This window comes from Drosophila subpulchrella, chromosome 2L, assembly GCF_014743375.2.
Source record: "Drosophila subpulchrella strain 33 F10 #4 breed RU33 chromosome 2L, RU_Dsub_v1.1 Primary Assembly, whole genome shotgun sequence".
Lineage (NCBI taxonomy): Eukaryota > Metazoa > Arthropoda > Insecta > Diptera > Drosophilidae > Drosophila > Drosophila subpulchrella.
The window spans coordinates 23,905,728-23,926,424 of NC_050610.1; the positions used below are offsets into that span (position 1 = coordinate 23,905,728).

At 37.6% G+C, this 20,697-nt stretch overlaps 1 protein-coding gene and 1 long non-coding RNA gene across 2 annotated transcripts; both read right to left on the reverse strand.

The window, feature by feature from the left end:
- Positions 1–9,909: 9,909 nt before the first annotated feature.
- Positions 9,910–10,750, reverse strand: LOC119547777. The gene is made up of 2 exons (XR_005219250.1): positions 10,296–10,750; positions 9,910–10,073 (listed from the first exon to the last, which is right to left on the reverse strand). It is a non-coding gene; the product is annotated as an uncharacterized LOC119547777 (long non-coding RNA).
- Positions 10,751–17,431: 6,681 nt separating this feature from the next.
- LOC119547724 lies at positions 17,432–18,291 on the reverse strand. The gene is given in 3 exon segments (XM_037854703.1): positions 17,432–18,037; positions 18,040–18,211; positions 18,283–18,291. Coding segments are annotated over 3 exon segments (414 nt in total). The 5' UTR covers positions 18,286–18,291; the 3' UTR covers positions 17,432–17,798.
- Between the last annotated feature and the right edge of the window lie 2,406 nt (positions 18,292–20,697).

Genomic DNA, 20,697 nt, shown 5'->3' on the forward strand with positions numbered 1-20,697 from the left:
GCGGTGCCAATGGATCTGCGGGAAAGTTCAGTTGGTTTTGAAACTAATTTCAATACGATATTAAGTACTATAGTATTTTTCTAAAAATGAAATAGAAAGTATTAAGCAGCCCTTCGACCATGTTATATTTGGTCTAAAATAAAATAATTTTGTTTGTTATTTAGTTTTACCATTCGACTGTGACAAATATTTTCTATCGTTTTGTGTTTCCATTTTTTAAAAAGATGTAAAATATTTCAACAGTGGTCAGGGTTTGTGAACCACTCAAGATGTGCATTCAATTTATGTAAAGCGTCTGCCGTTGCGTGAAAATTTAATTATATTTCAATTCATTTCTTTTTCCATTTTTCTTCCTCCGCAGGAAATTAACACAAACAAAAGATGACTCGGGGACAAGAGCAGAAGAAAGCTACCACTTTTGCACTCCAATTTACTGTCTTTGACGCGGTCCAAGGAGCTAGACAGTGCCACGCCCCCAGAATGAGCTCGGGAGGCGGTAACCACAACAGAGAAAGTGTGTGAAAAGAAGGAGAATTTCTGGTTTTGCTAATTAAGTTTGGGTTTGCCTTTAATAACAACGCTTTATGACTGCGGACGACTAAGGAAAAACAGTGAAATGGTGAAACTTAAGTCCAATATTAAATTATCCAAGTAAATTTAAAAAAAGGGGCCTCAAAATCAACACAATTAATGAACTATGAAAATGTTCCGACATGTCATGCTATTTTTAAAAATACACCCAAACTTGTTGGTCCAATCAAGGCAATTAGGTAAAAACAAAAGCCGAATTCAGATAGATGCTGAACTGACAACTCAAAAAATGGCAGGCAACAAGCCAATCATGTCTAAATAATTGTTTATTTTCAACAAAATTTATTGTTCACTGCACCTGCGGCATGCCCCAAAAGTGAGCACATGGAAGGGGGCAGAAGTATTTTCCGGCCTTGTATAGATTTTCATTTGCTCTCGAAAACATGGAAATTGAATGCCCTCATGAGTGTGCAAATTTTGTATATAATTTGTACAACAAACAAATGAGTGCGACAGAGAGAGTGCGCTTCAGGCTTCGTGCTGTGTTGACCATTCAGCTTGGGTAAATAAAACATGTAAGCCGTTTGTCAAATATTTGCCGTCGAAGCTTTAATGCCATTGCATGCGCGATTTCGGACACTTAAAGCACTCGATACTACACCGACCTGCGCAAGAATAGAACAGAGACATTTTCTTATCCATGTACAACGAAGGATCGTCAAAATAAACTAACAATGGTATGCTATATATAAAAATGTGAAAGGTATCCTAGTTTGGTATCTTAGTTTAAAATATTCTAATAGTGGTTATACTAGTAATACTATTGTATTTGAGTCAATGTGAAAGAACTTTTAAATATTTTGAAATTTTAATTCCCTGTTACAAATATGTATATGTATTTAGAAAATTACAATTATATTCTGTGGAATTTAAAAATTAGTCACTAGTTCATTCTTACTTATAATAGGGCTCTCACAATAGTGTGAAATAGAAATTGATAAGAATTATACATTTTTTTGGAAATATTGAACTTAAGTTGGATTGTTTATTTAATATTAAGAATACAAACTAAATTTGATACGATTTTTAAGATTGGTTATGGTAGTCTTTAAGGGATTTTGTTCTGTATTCAATCAATTGTAAAAAAATTTAATTCACTTCCATATTTTATAAAAAATCGGAATATGGCTGAATAAAATCAAAGATACAAAAATATAATGTTAACATGTTAAAGTACTAAATTTCTGAACAGTTTCGCTGCTGTTTCTGCCCCGTACACCTGACATACTGAGAAGGCAGCCCGAGTAGCTGTAGTAAGTGGGAGGCGAGGACGATGAGCGGCAAAGTTCAAATTCAATTACCTTTCAAATATTTGCATTTTGCGACACAAACTTTCATCATAATGCTGCACAATGGCTGCCACTCGAATGCCACTTGAAAGCGGCCAGTGGGTGGTGGGTGGAGATGGTGGGGGAGGGTGGCCTTTAGTGGGTTGGTGGGTGGTAGTTGGGCTGTGGTGCAGGAACGATAAAGAACAGACCGGCAGGAAGCAGCACTCAAAACAGTTGCCGCTAATGTCGTCCTTCTTCTTTTGGCCCAACGACAACGACCCAACGTCGTCGAGTTCGGAAACGACAATGACGTTAACTTTCGCCGCCTACTGTATCCCGCCCCGCCCCCTCGTCGCCGCCCACTTTCGAAACAATTACAAAACAAAGGCCAGGGACTTCAGGGCCCTGCAGCAGAGCACAGAAAAGCAGGGAACAGCACGGTCGACGTTGAATGTCGAGCGCATAAAAAATACCTAAATAAGCCAATTTCAAAACAGAAATTGCAACAGCAACTCTGGCGACCTCTTCCCAAAAGCTGCATGCGGTTCGGAATATTTTCAATGTCCTAGATGGTTGGATGAGGAGTGTAGGTCTACATGCTTAAAGGGATTATGTTTCATTTATTTAAAGAAATAATATGTGGTAACATTTCAAATAGATGCAATGGCACTTTCTAATCTAGGTTTTACTTACTCAGATCAGATGTTCAATAGAACATAAGTTAAATATATTCTTAATATTTAAAGGCAAGTAGAAAGGATGAAATATTATCTATAGAGTTTTAAAACAGTGAAAACCTTTTTTCCTTAATATACCATTTTAGGGACGTACCTATATTGGCAAGAATCTAAGAATACTTTTAAAACTGCCCTTGAGTTATACAACCTGCTTGCTATTAATCCACCATTATTTTTTGTGCAGATCCTTCTACAAAAACTTTATTTTTTCAGAGATTGAAGCCTCGCCCTGAATTGGCAATTTGTCATTTGCCAAGCAGACATCGAATGCATTATGCATCAGGGAAGTCCTAGTCCTAGTCGCTCAGTGACTTCACACGCTAACCCTATTTACATGATGAATTCTTTGCCACGCACCAATTGAGGAACCCAGGTGAGTGGCGATAGGTCCTCATAGAGCATACGTAATGCCCCCAGACTTCCTGCCAGTGGGTTTCGCGTGTGTACGGCAAAATGAAACTCCCATCTGCATACATATAATATGTATGCTGCATGTACTTACTTACATTCATCGTATGAATGCCCTCTGGCACGATATAAAATGCATAGAATTTTCCCTTTAGTCGATGCGTTTTGAGTAAAATCTATATTATGCATGGCGCTGTCCCAACAAAACCAACTACAACAAAGCAACAAACATAAACACAACGAGAAAGTTCATTTCAAAGGGGATCCAGATTGAAAATAAGTTTTTATATCAGTTCTGAAAAATCAATTAATATTAAGGCTTCCCCAAACTTATAATAAAGAAGATTAAAATCCAAAATTCTTTATAAAAATGCAATTATTATGATTTATGATTTAGATGGAATATTTTTCATTCTATTATAAGTAGATCAGGGTTTAAAGTCTACTAATGTGCCATTTACTTACTTTGATAAGTGTCCTGTATATTTTCACCATCTTCTTAATTATTCTTTTTAAATTTTCGGTTCTTTTGAGCATAGATTAAAAGATATGTCTATGAATATTTGGAAATTTATGAGTCATGCCACGGACAAAGGAAGGGCTTAAGGAACAAAAAGAACAAGTTAATGGGGAAATGTGGGGGATCGGGAGCGGGAACGGGGTATATGGTATATGGGTACTGTACTGCCTGATCCGAGCGCTCTGTCTCGGGCGGCTAAAAGTGCAGCTGCTGTCGCTGCAGGAGTCGGCAGAGGACAATGGGAGCTGTCATCTACAATGAAGATGAGCAGCAGACTGGCTTGAATGAGCTCGGTATGGAAAATATATGAAAATGAGCAGGGAGGAGGTGGATTGTCTGGCCGCCTCGTGATATGTGCAGCCTGCATGGCCGGTCGGGCAAACAATAAGGGCTAACATTTATACAAGCCGCCCACATACGCACACACTACATATTACATACACAGGAGTGGGGTCATGCACACAGTCCAATCCTTTGGCCAAGTTTGTTTCTGTCCTCGTCATCGTTGCAGTTTCCTTATCCCAGCATTGTCTTTATGCCGGTTTAATCTGTGTCAAAAGGCGTGAGTTATTACAAGCCGGCCACGCCCACTTAGCTGCCGACTGCATTGTGGCTGCAAAATGGGGCTGAGATCCAGGGCCAAGTCAAAGGTTTATCTCTTGTCAACGGCTTTTGTGTCCACGGCCTAATCAACTCACTTTGATCGGCTCTTCCTTCGGGGCTAAAATCACCAGACTACTCAATTATGCAAGGCTTATTCAATAAAGGGCAATTGCTCAAAATCTCTACTTGCCGTCCTGTCAACCAAAAATGCCATTCTATTAATTAGGGTAATTCAAATTATAGTTCGATTGGCCATTAGCAAGCCGACTGTGAGCAGAGCCTATCTAGCAGGACATTAAAATATGATTGTGTGAGCATAAAAGAAACATTAACTCCAATTAAAGTAAAAAAGCTTCTGGCAAACATTTGCAGTTCGGTGCTGGGAAGCCCAGTCCCCCACTCCAACGCTCTTTTACTTTAATGCTAATGAAGTTATTCCGCATTTTGAATTCAAATGCAGAACATTTTGCCTCACTCCCCCACACACCTACCTACTGCAAATTGGCTTATTGCAATCAAGGGTCATTAAACAATCGAATCTGCTGCAATGGTTGGTAAAACAGAGTGCCAGGTGGCCTACAACTGAAGGTGCAGTGTCCAAGGATGGTCAATGTGGAGCCAGGTCTTTAATAAATTTAATGTTTCCATTACCATAATTTATTTATTTTTATTTTATTTTTGTTTTAATTAAATAAATTTATCAATAATATATAATCGTTTTAAAAATTTTGATTTCGGTACTTTATAATTAAGAATTTTCCTAGAAACTTATCAATGAATTTTCGGTCTATATAAAACAGATGTAAATATTAAAATAAAAGTATTGATATAAAATAGGCTTATGACTCTTTTAAAGATTTGTTTTCGAAAGTTTTTGAGTTCATTCAACTGCAACTGCTAGAGGGTTCTTCATATAACTTTTTGTGTATATCGTTTATCCCATGACTTCCGCAGGACCTCAGGATCCAGCACATACGATTGCACCAACTGTACAGCATTGCTGTTGTCTGGGCCCTTGAAGCGAACCTAGCTGGATTTTTATTATCTCAACAATATATAAAGCTATTTTAGTTGATATTTGTTAAGTGGGCGTTGGAACCGCCCCTCGTCCAGCATTCCTGCAAAGGAATGGATAGGACAGGGGCGGGAAAAGGGGGGATAGAAAAATATGGCCAGCTAACTAAAGAGCAAAATAACCATGAAGTTGTATGTTTTGCAGTTCACTGCATTCTGCTTATTGTAGCAGCTACGGCTGCCCCTCCGAAAGCTTAACCCACTATTTTTTGTGAAGTGCACTGCCAGATAACCAAATGGATGGGATGGCAGCAGCTGAACCCATTTAGGAGTGCTCGTATCCTGATCTCCTTACCACCTCCACGTCCCTTTTCCTCTCGACCGATTTCCTATTTAGTTTTATTTTTTTAGAGAACGTTTTCTGCTTTATGGCCAAGACAGGCTAGACTCCAGTATTAGTCGAATCTCGGAGATGAGATTGTTTTGTTTCCGGTGAAAATATACTTATTTAGGAGCTGCCTTCGCCAGAGCTTCGACACTCCAACTGGACATTGCTAGAACAGGGGCATTAGCCGTTTCCGGATCCTGCCTACTCTGTCTGCATTAATACTTAATCAGCTGTAAAACAGTGTCCATAGTTGAGCGGCAAAATAAAACCCAGACCAAGGAGGTTTAAAAATGTGTATTCAAAGTTTTTTTTTCACTTTAGTTTCAGAAAATGATTTTGTTATAAGAAGTTTTTTGGACAAGACATGTTTCGATTGAAACCATTTGATGACTATAATTTCCATTATATTTCTATTCAAGTTTATATATTATTTTGTTATAGTACATCTTACGACATCAATTGTACATTGCATTTACTCTCTCAGCTGCATCCACTGTGCAATGGGATTTAATGACACTTAACATCTGCCATGCAGTTAACAAAACTAATGCAATAAGAAACTGGAACAATTTTCCATTTGTACATGTCAGTGCTGCGTTTAAAAAACTACAGAAAAAAGTGTGCAGCTCATTTATATAAAGAACAGAAAAAGTTCAAAGGTAAATACAGGACTCAGAAATTTAATAAAAGCTAGATCTAGTCTAGACAAATTTTTTTGTAATAACATGTAGTACGTGTTTGAAATAAAAAATGGTTAAGGAAAATAATTAAAAAAAAAAAATATTTTGCTTTAACATGATTAAAACTGTCATTGGAAAATATATTTCTAATATGAATATGAGAATATATGTATAAAAAAGCAACAATCAAAATAAATATCTATCTGTATCACCCCCAAAATGTCATCACTGACGTATTTTCTAAAAACTAAAAAAAGAGTTTGAGTTGAAAAATGTTTCCAAGTTAAATGAAGCGCATCAAACGTCAGTCGATAAATTTAAAAGCCAAGCTATTGACTTGCAGAAATAAAAGCAAATAATGCTCCTGGCCAGGCGGAGTCAGCCGGGATGGCGAAGGACGTCAGATGGCAGGATGGCTGGATGACGGGATGGATGGAGGCCAATCGCCAGCCCAGACCCAATCAAATACAGGAGAGTGGAAAAAGCGATTCCATGTGCATGCTGGTGACATTTTGCTGACAGCAGCAGCAGCCACCGGAAGTCCAAGTGTTGACAGCGCTCCCTGCGGACCGCCAAAAAGGAACTGCACACGGAACTGCAGCTGCAGGAAGGAGGAAGGGGTCGAGGAGGACACGGCTGAAGGACAAAGGAGGACATGGTGATTGGCTACTTAACTCCTTGCCAACTCCTGACTCAGATGGGCGTGGCAGCAGCGTATGTGATCCGACTTCCGCCGCCCAGCCCCAAATTCACCCACACTTCCCACGGCCAGTGGACAAAGTTTGTCTTTTGCATGCTGTCGAAACTTTTATAGAAATTCAATTTCTCCTATATCGGTTCGGTTCTGTTTTATTTTGTACCCGTCGAACTGCATGTGTCGCTGGGCTCTATTGAAACAATAAATTTTTGAACTTGAGAAGGGTATATGTCTAACCCAGTCGAGAGCTTTGACCCCAGCCCAATAAAACCAATAAAATGAATAAAAGTGTTCCAGCATGAGGGGTAAAAAGAGTTGAACAAAGTTTGCACTTTTAGAATAGGTATTGTGCTTGCAGTTTCGCAAATTATTCAGACGAAGAAATAATAATAAAATTCTCCCAAGTTTATAATTGGAAAATGGGCAATCAAGTTAGAGACCACTCAAACCCTATAAAAGAAGTTAAAGATCTATAACCCCACCGAAATATGTTAATTAGAAATATATACACTTCCTTATTATTTTGTACAGATATTATTTTAAATTTAATATCCCTTAGCTCACCCTTCCTTCGCTGGCACAAATACTACCTTTCTGTGCATGTTTTCAGTTTCAGAAATGCTGACACAATTAGTCAAATGGGGTTTCCTTAGCTGAATCTTGTGCTTTTCGCAAACAAATTGCATATAAATTGCGCTCATTTATTTGCGGGTGGGGACCGATGTAGCAAAAAATAGGGAATCTACATAAAAATATTTCGTGGGAACATAAATTTCAAATCTTGCAACTTTCCCCTGCTCTCCGGAGCATATCATGGGGCTGTCAGCAAATGAACAACAAAATCAACAACCAGAACCGGAACGGGAACGGGAATAAAAGTAAAAGCAGCGGCAACTTTTACCTTGTCAAATGACTTGCCACGGCAGGTTCCCCTTTTCCAGATGGTATTTTTGATGAGCTCTACTTGGGCTGTGGCACTCGGAATGTCTAGCAAAGTCCTGTTTTTCAGGACTTTATTAAAATTATATATTTGCATGCTCGTTGCAATTTTCAGCGGAGGCACGAAGGCAAAAGAAATGGCAGTTGCATATGAATTTATAAATATGAGAAGCCATTTCAGTTAACTTCGAAATAAGTTTTTGTTGACTCGCCCATTTGGCTTACTTACAGTTTTTTAATGAAAAGGTATCAAGCTCACTTATAAGGTAGGTTTTTAAATAACCTAACATAATGATATAATTAGGCTTAGCATTTCATTACATAAGTGCCTCTAAAATCAATCAGCTTTTAGCTTGTTTACCAGGAAGTGATCCCGAAAATTCCGCCATGCAAATGAGTTAAGGAGAGCTGTGCAAAATGCCTGCCCCTTGGATTTTTGTGCGCACCTTCAAGTGGCATAGACGTCTGCACAAATAAGCCGAGCATAAAATGCCTGCTCAGATAGGATATCCTGGAAGGGATATGGGAGTCATGCTAACCACGTTAGCCCAGGTGCAAGTGTTCGAGTCCCTGGGTTAAATTAAATTGAAAGGCAAATGCAGGGAGCCAGGAAATGTGAGCATAACATTTTCGCCTTGTTAGTTTGTCAACGCTTCGCTGGAGCTGAATGATGACGACTGGGATGATGGCATGGATATGGAGGGCGTGGAGTGGTTGGCCGAAGGAGTCCAACGGAGTGGGGCGATGGGCGAAAAATGTTTCACATTTAATGACATTTAACGGCCGACAACGACGGCCACATAATTAAAATGAGAAATTACACTAGGTTACAAAGTAAAATGGTAAAATGTGCCACTAAGCCCAAATAAGTTCAGTCTTTCCTATCTTAAAGAACAAAAATGTACTAAGGGGCTTTAAAAAAGAGAGTCCTATTATTACCATTAAATATGGTCAACTTTAAAAACTAAACAAGGAAGTTGTTTCATAAAAATTACTAATACGACGCATATGCCAGTTATAATTTCTTACAATAAAATAAAATCGTATGCCAAATTGTAATTTATTTTTTAGATGGAATACATGTTAACATAAAAAAACAAATAAATGGTTGATATCTGTGCCACCTATATTTAAATAAGATTTTAATAATCCTTGAAGCCAATGCGCAGACCCTAATTTAAGAAAAAATAGGACTGTTTGAGCATTATGACAGAACTCAAGCTATAAACACATATTTAATAATATCTAGCTATAAACATAAATAATCACCATACTGAACTATTAAAATCACAATAATTTCTTAATATTATTTTGTAAAGTAGTGTTATTATGGAGATATAAACTCTTCATGGAAAAATCAAATAAAATAAAATGCGAGCAATTTTCGTTCCAATTTCAGCTTGGCATTGGACTACTGGAAAAGTTAAAGCAACGCCGCACTGAAAGACCGAAACCCCAACCAGGCAACTGCCAGAATCACGCTTAAGCTTACGATTTATGTGAGATTCTTTAAGCGAAATCCAAGTCAATTAGTTTCCTAATTCGTTTTACGAAAAGGAATTTATCGATTTTATCTGCAGACGTGCAGAAAGTAGTTAAGACCAGTTTTCTCCGGACCTACTTTCTCCGCATACGACTCTATATGTGTGTGTGGCTGTGCACTACCCAGTCGTAAATGACAGCATTCCAGCATGCGTTCTTTCATTATGAAATGGCATCAAAAAGGTGTTCCGGAAGTGATGAGTGTGTCCATTCTTTTTACACGGGTGCGGGACAAAAAAGAATGCACCCGTTGCATGCTTCTGGAAGCATATATCTGGAATGCACCTGGAAGTAACAAACTAAACACATTCTGGGTGTACTCTTTTTTAATGCACCTGGAAGCAACAAACTAAACACATTCTGGGTGAGTTCTTTTTTAATGCACCTGGAAGCAACATACTAAACTCCTTCTGGGTGTACTCTTTTTTAATGCACCTGTAACATGTACCCAGGAATGCACATAGAAGCATTCAAAAATCAAATATCTGGAAGTTTTCCCCAGGAATACATAAGACTGGATTTCAATTTCATATTTATTTTTTATTTCAATATTCAAGAACTCAACTAATTTTTGATCGGAGTCACTCTCCTTCTGTACGGGGCTTTGCTGCTTCCTTCTTGTTGATGTACTTTTATCATTTACGCAGTTCAGTCCTTGGTGTGCCCATTCATTTCTTGCGATTCTGAAAGATATAAAGGAAATTTAATATTATATATTTTGAAACATGTGTATATATATTACAAATATATAATATATTTATTTTGTCACATTAACACTGTTGTTTCTACGATTTACATTCAAATAATTATTATTTTATTAATTTAATTTGTTTTTAGTTTGAATGTTTAATGTACATGTACTCTGTTATGTTCATATTGAACTAAATTATCTACACTTTGCTTACCTGTGAAAATATTGATGTTAAATTGGTGGCAGAAAGCAACAAACTTTTTCAAAACACGAGGCACGAACTTCACTTTTCAGAACTAAAAATGCAACTGACGAGAAATGCAAGAGACAAGAAAAACCGCGCGCTTCCTTGCATATTCCCTTTTGTCTTTATTATTTGTTTGTCAAGAGAACAGTACCGAAAAAAGACGATTGTAAAAAAATGGGCATCGGCAACCTTCGGGTTTGAGTTTGGTTTTTTTACATTCCCACTAAAATACACCTGGATGCACTATATTGAAATACACCCAGATGGCACCCAAAAGGCTGCCCCCAGCACGCACATTTGCTAGTTAAATTTGCATGCGTGCTGTTTTGCGTAAAAAAGATACGACCCAGAACTATTTGTTTCGGAATACGTTCCCGAAACGGGTGTTTGGGCATGCTTCTGGATGCATTATTCTGAAACACTTCTAGAAGGCACCGCAATAGAATGCACCCAGCACCTACATTTGCCTTGGAAAATTAGCATGCGTGCTGTTTTGCGTAAAAAAGGTGCGACCCAGAACTATGTTTTTTTAAAACACGTTCCGCAACTTACGACTGGGTAGTGTTGATAATGATGCCGGGTGTTTGTGTGTGTGTTTTATGCTTTCTCTGTGGGAGCGTAAGCAATAAACCAGCCGCATTGTTCATACGCCACGTGGAGCATTGCAGTAAAAAAATGGAAAACCAACAAAGAAAATTTTGGGTAATTAAATTAGATTTGCAAACATTTTGCAAGTTTATTTTTATTGCCACATGTGACTAAATAATTTAAATTGATTTATAAGAAATATAAAAGAATTATGGTTTTTATTTGAAATATTAAATTGTATTAAAGCTTTTTTTAAGCTTTTGTTAAGAATCTGTTAATCTTTGTATCTCATTTATCCTTTACTTACAGCATCGTTTTAATTCCATTCCAAGGAGCTGGAACTCAGACCTCGAAATAAATCAAAAATATATAAATCATTTAAAATTAAAAACTTGAGTTAATTCCGCATTTGTTTACATTTTCCAGCACTTTCCGCGCGCCCTTTTAACCCGCAGCGCAATCGCGAATTTCTTGGCCTTCCGCGGCAGGAAGCGAGGTTCTTGTAGTGGCTCAGGACGAAGTGGTAAAAGTGTTCCGCAGTCTTAAAGAATTTTTAATTGCTTTAAAAACAAGTTGAATGCTGTTTTATTTATTTTGGCGGAGCGAAAGGCGATGGGCGAAGGGCGGGCTGGGCGGAAGTCCTGGGGGCAAGACGATGCCATAGACAAATTCCATTAAACTTTTGGCTCCTAAACTGTGTCAAAGTTTTGGCCGGGGAGTAGGCTTCCCTGGTCCGCTGGCTCAGGATAATTCACTGGAGGACTGGAGGACCGGAGGACGAGGGCGACTCGGAAGCTCTCTGGGTAAAAGTTTTAGCGCAAAGTAAACTCAACTCTGAATGAAATGAAAATGCCACAGAGGCAGTCCAATAGGGTATAAAAAGCGGGGGACTGCTGCTGCTGGTGCTGCTGTTCTTGGTGAGCAATCAATTTCTGTTGACGTTGACAACAAGGCAAAAGTCCGGCTAAAGTTAAGGCCAAAAAAGAGTGGGTCCGGGGCGGAGGGGCAGATGAGATGAGACGCGACCGAGGAGGCAACAAATCAAAGTCGATGCCGATGCCGATGCCGATGCCGATGGCTCTTAAGACGCCTGTCGAATTGTTCTGGACGTCACGCCCCTCGGCCACCACCGCCCACTTTCATCCCTGCTGCAATATCTCAATCTTAAGTCTGCTGCGGTTGAAGTGTATTTAAAAGTTTGATTAGTTTTTAATGTTTGTAGGGCAAGTTTTTCATCGTCATCTCTTTTTGTATTTTTTGTAATTTCTATAAAGTTGATTCGATTTGCGGCTGGTACTTTATGTATCTGCATCCATCTATGTATGCATGTTCCGCCCATCCAGCCATAAACGCACTAATCACAAGCATATTGCATAAAATAGCAATTTCATAAATGGAAACATTTGTCTAGACACATTGTTGGCTGCCCATTTAAAATTGTATGAATAAAATTATGCAAATTGTTGGCGTTTTAAAATACTTCCTAAAATTATTGTGCAGCTTTTGAACTGTGTACCTATTATTCAAATACAAAGAATAATAATTCAATATAAAAATACGTCATGCCGAAAGATTAAAATTTCAAAATAATTTTATTATTTTATCATGAAAAATAGTTTATCAAATATGTAGACTTTAAAAATTTAAAAAACAACATCAAAACCAAAAAATATAAAATGTTAGCAATACGCTTAAGTTTAATAAATGCATTACTATAACTTTAAAAAAGAAAATCTGGTTTTTATCAAATTTATTTGGCTCTAATTGAAATAATTTTAATCATGCGACTCCAGAACACGAAAATCGTGTGCCTTCCATCTGCCACCTTTCAGCAGTTGAATTATAATATATATAGGGAGACGTTCAGATGCAGTCATAAATTATGAATTATGAATGTCAAGGTGCCTGCGTACGTGTGTGGCCCGAGGACATCGTCCTTTCCGTTCAGTTCCGTTCTTGTCGGGCCTCTCGTCCCTCGGGTCCAATAATGTTAAGAGGGCCCCGGCCCTCAGGGGGCGGAACCCCGGGCCAAGTTAATAGAAACACTTTCGGTGCGCTGAAGTTATAAACATTTATGGCAGCTACTTAAAAATGTCAAGCGAAAAAATTATGATAATGATACGTGACATTTGAAAGCAATAACAATTTAGTTAGCACGCACTTTTTGATTACTCTTCTTTTTCATCGCACGCAGACATCCCTCTCCTTTTTTGGCATCGACCTTCCACTCTGCTTTGGGTTTCCTTTATAATTTATGAGTTTTGTCCACATAAAATGGAACCATTTCTTTAAAAATTGTATGGGTGTGGTAAAATAAAATGCTTCCGCATTTACGGTGTTTAAGTAGGGGGTCAGGTACTTTACAAAAATAATTCCTAGATGAGAACGAGTATACGCATATGGGATGGTAAAAGGTATTTTAATTTACACATCCTTCTTTGAATATGATAAAGTACCCTATAGACGTCCAGAGACTTTTATATACGCCTGTAGGTTCTTAAAATTAAATCTAGCAATGAGAACACGAAGTTACTTAAAATATAGGAATTGACCAAAACTATCTCTGGCCCTGCATTTTAGGATAAACATTACTAAAATGGTTTCAAAGTCTCAATACATTCACTTAAATCTAATTTTACATGAATTTTTCTTAAATATAAGGGCAGGGAAACTGTTTTTTATTTTGATCAGCCTAATACAATCTTATTCAAAATTTCGATAAGCATATTTAGAAGGTAAAGTGAGCATAATTTTAATTAGATGATTTTCCCGGTATGAATGGTCAAACGTAGTTTTTACAAAAATATCTACACTTTTATAACATTTTCCACTGGTTTACCCGGCTAAGCTCCTTTTGCGCAATCCCTGCTTTTTACTTTAACAACTGCTGGGTGTGGGGGTGTGTTAATTTTTCACCAATTGTCATGGTTACGAAATTAACCAAAAGTGCAGAGGGAACTGGGCTAGGATCCGGGCGCAGATCCTCCGAGGAAAGCCAGTATCCAGTACCCAGCAGCCAGCAACCAGCAACTGCAACCAGCAGTGTGGCAGTGGCAACAACATGAACAGCAAAGCACACATCCTGTGTGTCAACTGAATAATTCGTTGCATGCACAAAAGGCATGCACTCACATCCGGTTTCCTGTCATTCTTTTTGCTTTCTGCTTGCCAGAGACAGAAAGGACCGGCCCACAGTACTAGTGGGTAGTGGGAACGGGCTATAACCGGGTGGAGTGGAGTGGCCAAGCCTGCAATTTATGTCTATGTGTTTGCTGTTGTTGTCTTTATGGCGTGTTCGGTATTTGTTGCAACTTTTGTTTTGAATTCCTGCGGCCTTGTCACACGGCTCCATGAGCTCGCAGTTAAATTTATGTTGCATCCCACCCACATACAGGGCCAACTCTTAACGAACAATGAGCGGGGCTGAAAAAAAGTGTTGAATGCATCAGGGGGCATTCAGGGGGGTAGCTCGGGTCATAGGTCTTCTGGGGACTTGGACTGGGAACTGGTTACTGGAATGGCGACGCGACGCCCGCTTTTGTAAAGCAGCGTATAATCCACTGATTGCTCCCAAGGTTCAGCTTTCAACAATGAAGAACGCAGCACATACACCGAGCGAAAACGGGGGGCGAAAAGGTGAAAGATGGGGCAGTGGCAGTGGCAGTGGCCATGCGGAGGCGAAGAGTGATGACGGGACAGGTTTCCTCGGCTATAGCTGTCGGGTCAACGGATGTGCTGCACTTCGCTGTTGCAGGCCGAGATGTGTTACCAGATGGGGTACATCAGCTATTCCATGAGATTAATGATTAATTCCTTAATTTGGAGCACAGTATTTAAGTCGGATGCTTAGTCTATTATGACACTTTATGGATTTCTCACTAACTGACAAGATTTAGTTTAACAATTTGTGGCAACCTAAAGAAAACAAGCTCTACGGCTTAAAAACAGGCTATGAACCTTGACTTTTAAATAGGGCCTCATCGAAATGTTTTTATTTCAGCAACTTACAAAGAAATGCTTTAGGTAAATAAGGATAAACAGATCATTATTCTAATAAAAATCAAGTTTTCTATTTCCATTTTTGTAATGATACTTTGAGATATTTAATAGGAAACATGAAAGGCAAAACAGCATTCTTATATATTCCTTTCTTTTCAGTTTTTAGCCCTTTGTTTAGGTGAGCTGCTCAAAGACATCGTGTTCTTTAATTTAAAACCTAATGTAGCTTAAATAGCTTAATACGATTTAATATATTTGATAGGTTTTTTCACAATTTTATTTTACATATTTATTCTTAATTTAATATATTTAAACAAGGTTATCAACTCTTAAGATTATAAATCCTTGTGTGAGGGTATTTCGATTGTGCAAGAACTGTGTGTCCTTGGACCAACATCCTGCAATTCTTGGTGTCCTTTGTGTGTCCGCTGAATGACATCGCACCTGGCCTGGTCGGGGCTTGAACTTTCCATACCCAAAGTCCCCATCTGGAGTCCCCAACCAGTATTAATTTTGCATATGAATACGATCACCATGGACCACTGGATGTGTCCTTGTTGTCAGAATTGCGCATTGCCGCTGCTGCTGCTACTTTTCCCAGCATTGCCATTCTGAAGCTACTTTTCTCCGCACTCGCGTCATGTTTATTGCAGGCAATAAATTAAAAAAAAAATGTATCTAAACCCATCACACGTACCCTACCTGGCGTTATAAGCACTTTAAGCTGTTGAAATGGAGGCATTTAGGGGCAGAGCTCGAATTTCCCATCGATTTCGTTAGCCTTAGCCTTAGCCTGGGCCAATTAGATGCCGCAGTCGACTCATTAGCAACACGAGATGGAAAACGGGGGACTTCCTGAAATTTGGCAGCTGTTGAACATGAATCCCAAAAAACCAAAACTGGAAATGGAAGGAACAAAGGTTTTTGTTTTCCACGTGACTGCCTTTTTGATGATGAAATCAATGTACTGAATAGTAAGAAAAATGGAGCAATTCTAAAGATTAATTAACGGAAAAAAAAAATTCAAATTATAGGTAACTTTTTTATCAGAAATCTAAATAGTTGTATATATTTTAGTCCTCACTTTAATTAATTCTCCGAAAGTATGCAATGATTTTCTGATTTTCTAAACCTAAGCAGTCGATGTCTTTGCTGCTGATTTCCATTTTCTATTGCCTGCGGTGGCTTCATTAGGCAGCACCCAAGTAAATCAAGTAGGTTTGCAAACGGTGCAGAATAGCAGAAAAATTAAAATGATATATACTATGTGCGCACATCCGAACCGAACCAAGTATTTTTCTTCCACACACGCAACTGCTCACCTGAAAAAGGGGTAAAATAAAGCTGCCAACTCGGCAGTTGTTGTTGCCCTGCATTGCATTTAAGTAAAATGAATTGCTTGCAATTTATTTTTGTTGCTTATCATATAAATTGCACTCGCTCGCCTGCAAGTCATTATTTGGCACATTTGCGCTCAATGACTGCACATTGTTTCTACATCGCAGCCCTCCACTCGTAGTCCCCGGCCACAGTGTTAAATAGGAGTGACGAACCGGAAGTTTCCAGATACAACAACTGCTGACCCAATGGGACTGGGGCTCGGTGGCCAAAATAGTCCTGGCCGGTTGGTCTTTTGCACTTGACTGCATCTTTAACCTCCTGCAGAAGTGAAATTCGAAGACACCTGAAAATGCCACTTACGCATTTCCAGTTCCTTTATTTACCCTCCACTTGAGCACTCCACCCAACACCCACTCAAATAAATTTTCGGTTGTTTTACCACATTTTTGATTTACACAGTGTGGAGTATTTTGAGGAAGTGCATTTTCACAAAAAGAAAACACAGCCTTTTTTATGGTTACTAATAAAAAAGGATTCTTAAACATTATTTTAAACCATTTAAAATTAGAAACACGTAGTTCTATAAAGAGTTTAATAAATTTCTTCAACACATTTGTCATTTTCTATAAAATGTTTGCCATATCAAATTAAAGACAAATTACATAGCAATGAGTAGGTAATGAAATCTAGCTCAATCAATCAAAAGAGAAATTGGCCCTTAAGCACTATCTGTAATTTGATGTGGCAATTAATACATTGAGCAAGAAAAAGCCAAGAATACACAAAAATTAAATATTAAAATATGTTAAGCTTTTTGGAACGTGTAGCTATTTACACAAAATATGTCTAAAGGGTTATACATATTCAAGTTACTACAAATTCTCAGAAAAATTATAAACAGATTTTTAATAAGTAAATATTACAAATATTTCGTGTATAAATCAGTACAAATACATTTTGAGCTGTGAAATCTTATTTCATGTTGCCCAATGGAATCCCAATCTATTGGTTACCCGGCGAATTGGTATATAAGCAAGCAGATTGAAAGCAATATTTTGTTTGTCGACAAATTCAAGAGCTGCGTAAGTTCTCTCAGAAATACATTCAGCTGAGCTGATAATCGCGACCCGAGCCAGACCCCGATTCTGATTAATAATACTTCTTTGCAGCTGATTTTCCTATCGCTATTGTTTGCCGGACAGCCCCCACCGCCCCCCGGAGCAATAAACTAATTCGACTGGCAAATCCCATTCTGTCATCATAATATAAACATTTCAAAGATCACAATAAAACCTAAAATTCTTAAACGGAATGATTTAAATAAGTTTAAATGCCCAATATTGCGTTTTGTATAATACTTTTTTATTTGATTTATAAATACTACTTTAAGAAATATTTTAAAAACATCATCAACAAAAAATAAATAAGAGATTGATTCAAGAGAACGCTTTATACATAACGACATACACCGTTCATACTAATTTTCCGATCATATCTATGGAAAAATTTCTTTATCCATTTCATAAATTCATGCTTTTGTTATTAGGTATGTTTTGTTTTCAGATTGAATGCTAAATCATTGTTTATTGGATAAGCGTTTATAATTAGCCAACGATTCATTTTTTTTATTTCGTTTGGAAATTCCCCAGGTAATATATAATTGGGCATGCTTCTAGGTACTCCTCCACCACTTGGAGTAGTAACACTAGTGGTGCAATTTTTGTTACCATCGAAGAAATGTGTGCAACGTATGTGAGTGCACTTATATTTCCCTGTATTCCTGTTCCTTTTGGAGTTGTAACGCTCGTCGTGCAGTTTTGTTTTCCTTCAAATGAATGTGTGCAAAGCACATATGTGCATTTATATTGTCCTGTATTCCAATTACAGAAATATCGCCAAGAGGATCCAGGGTTGGCCACAGCAAAAACCACTGCCATGAAGATAACTAGTACAAGCTGAAGTTAGGAAAAGGTCCAAAATGTATAGCTATTGCAATTATTTGTATTTGGCTTTTAAGTCTTCTCACCATAAGCTGCATTATGCAAATGAATAGAGCTCATTGTTCCTAACTTTGCCTTATATAGAGTAAATGGTATACGGCTGGCATGCAACGTTAAATACCCTTACAGTTTACAATAGTGTTGTCATTTTTAGAAAGTACTATATTTTTTTCATTATTTTTTAAAATAAAGATATGCGTATAATTTATTTATATATATTTATTTGGGCTTTATATTCCGGCCTCATATTATATTCCGGATAGTCAGAGAGATAGTTTTCGTACTTATAATATTTTTGTTTCACATTTACGAGTGGAATGTTAAAATAACAATACTCATCTTTTGATTTTTCTTGTTCTCAGTTTTTCTTAGAAATGGAACGTACTTTTTCTTGTAAATGTTTTTAATAAGAATTGGCTGATAAGAAAATTTTCTTGGTTGACCTTGCTAACCAGCCATGATAACAGTAGCTTACTTAGAAGTGAAATAATAATTAATTTATGAGTCACGATCTTTTTAGTTTAGAAACAGAAGAAAAATATGTGATAGGTTTTTAATTGAATAATTATTAATGTATACCAATTATAATAATAACTAGTTAAATCTTCCAGGGAAATCATAATGAGAAATTTCGCTTTTTTCGCTTGGTCTGCCAGTTGAACCACCATTTCCTAAGTTTGGGCTTAGTCCATTATTTCCATGAAATTGATCGGTATTTGTAGAGCCATCGCTAGATGAACACTCTTGCCTACCGTTAAGTGAAGTGCAACGTAGATAAGTGCAAGTTCTAATTCCGTTGTGAGTTCTACATTGGGTCTTATATGAATGACCACGGATCCCTGGCCTGTCGAATCTGTAGTTGGAACTACTTCCCCAGCTGCCTGATCCGTGGTTTTCATAACTAGGTCCACCGATCCCTGGGCTTGTTATATATCCACCACTTCCAATCGATCCGCCAGATGTCGGAACTTCGCTTATGGTGCACTCTTTTCGGCCATCAAAAGAATGTGTGCAACTTTCCTTGGTGCATTTAAATCTTCCCATTTTCCAATCACAAGAAGTACGGTATGAGTTGGCTTTGGCCACGGCCCATTGCCATTGATATTGCCCATAAGCCTCCCCAAGGTAAACAAACACCAAAGTTACTAATAAAAACTTTAAAAAAGAAATGAAAACATATTTAATAATTATCTTCACAACTTTATACACCTTTGGTTTACTACCCACCAGTGAGTTCATTTTATTCTGAATATGGAATGCCTTTTGCACATTTGCTTTATATAGAATGCAATGGTGCAAGAGTGCTGCTTCATTTTAATACCCTTATAATGTATTATTATTCAAGCTGGGACTGAACAAAATCGTAAAATAGTAAATAATAATTTTAAAAATATTTGTAAAACCAAAACTTAATCTAATCGTTTTTTTTGTGTATATTTTATTTTTAAATTCAGGTATATTAATATTCTTATAACCTAATTATGTTGAAAATAACTGTTATAAGTCTGCTTCTGGGAATTGTATTTAAAAATTTAAACCAAAAAAGAACAAGTATAAAGACGAAATTAAGTTTCGGTCTGCCGAATAGCTTTGATTACATTTTATTTTTGTTTGCCAAATTAAATTATACAAATAGGGGCTAGTTTCCAGAAAACTTATAAAATTTGTATCAAACATTTATTTTTACAATCGTTGGTTTTAATCAAAACTGGGAATGTTGTCAGGGCCGTCAACATAACTGTCATATGGAGATGCTGATCCGCCGTTCTCTATGTTTCCTCTGTGATTATAAACGCCATTAGCATTACCTTGAAATCCCCGACTTTGAGAGGAATTCAAGAAATAATTGTTTCCAATAGGCTGGAGAGTTGGAGAGAGTATTCTTCCACCACTATTTATGTTATGGTCGTAAATGGGTGAGTAACCTACGAGTATATTACTACCGTAGTTGGGTCTGATATTTCCAGAACCTTGGAGTCCATTGCTTTGAGCAGAAGCACCCGTATAGTATCTGTTTCCAGGCGCATGAATATTATTTATAGCACTGCCTGTCGTTGATCCCACTTCAATTCCATTGTTTCCATTGCTTGGTAATCCAGAACTTTGAATTGAAGCACTAATGGCACTGGGTACGCAAGTTATAACTCCATTGGAAGACGAGCAAGGAACACAATGTCTTTTTCCATCAATGTTCGTACAAAACAACCGAGAAGTAAACTCATAGCTCTCGGATTTTTGGGCCGTTGACAAACAAAATGCCAACAGAGCTACTAAAACTCGAATCTGTAAATAAATATGTAATACCCATTTATTAAAGATGTATTTTTTGTTTTTTCTCCTTTTGACTGCTCACCAATAGTTTCATTTTGTTAATAATGAGAGCTATCTTCTTCACGCTTGTCTTATAAGGCATAATAATGAGTAGGCTCTGACAATTCTTA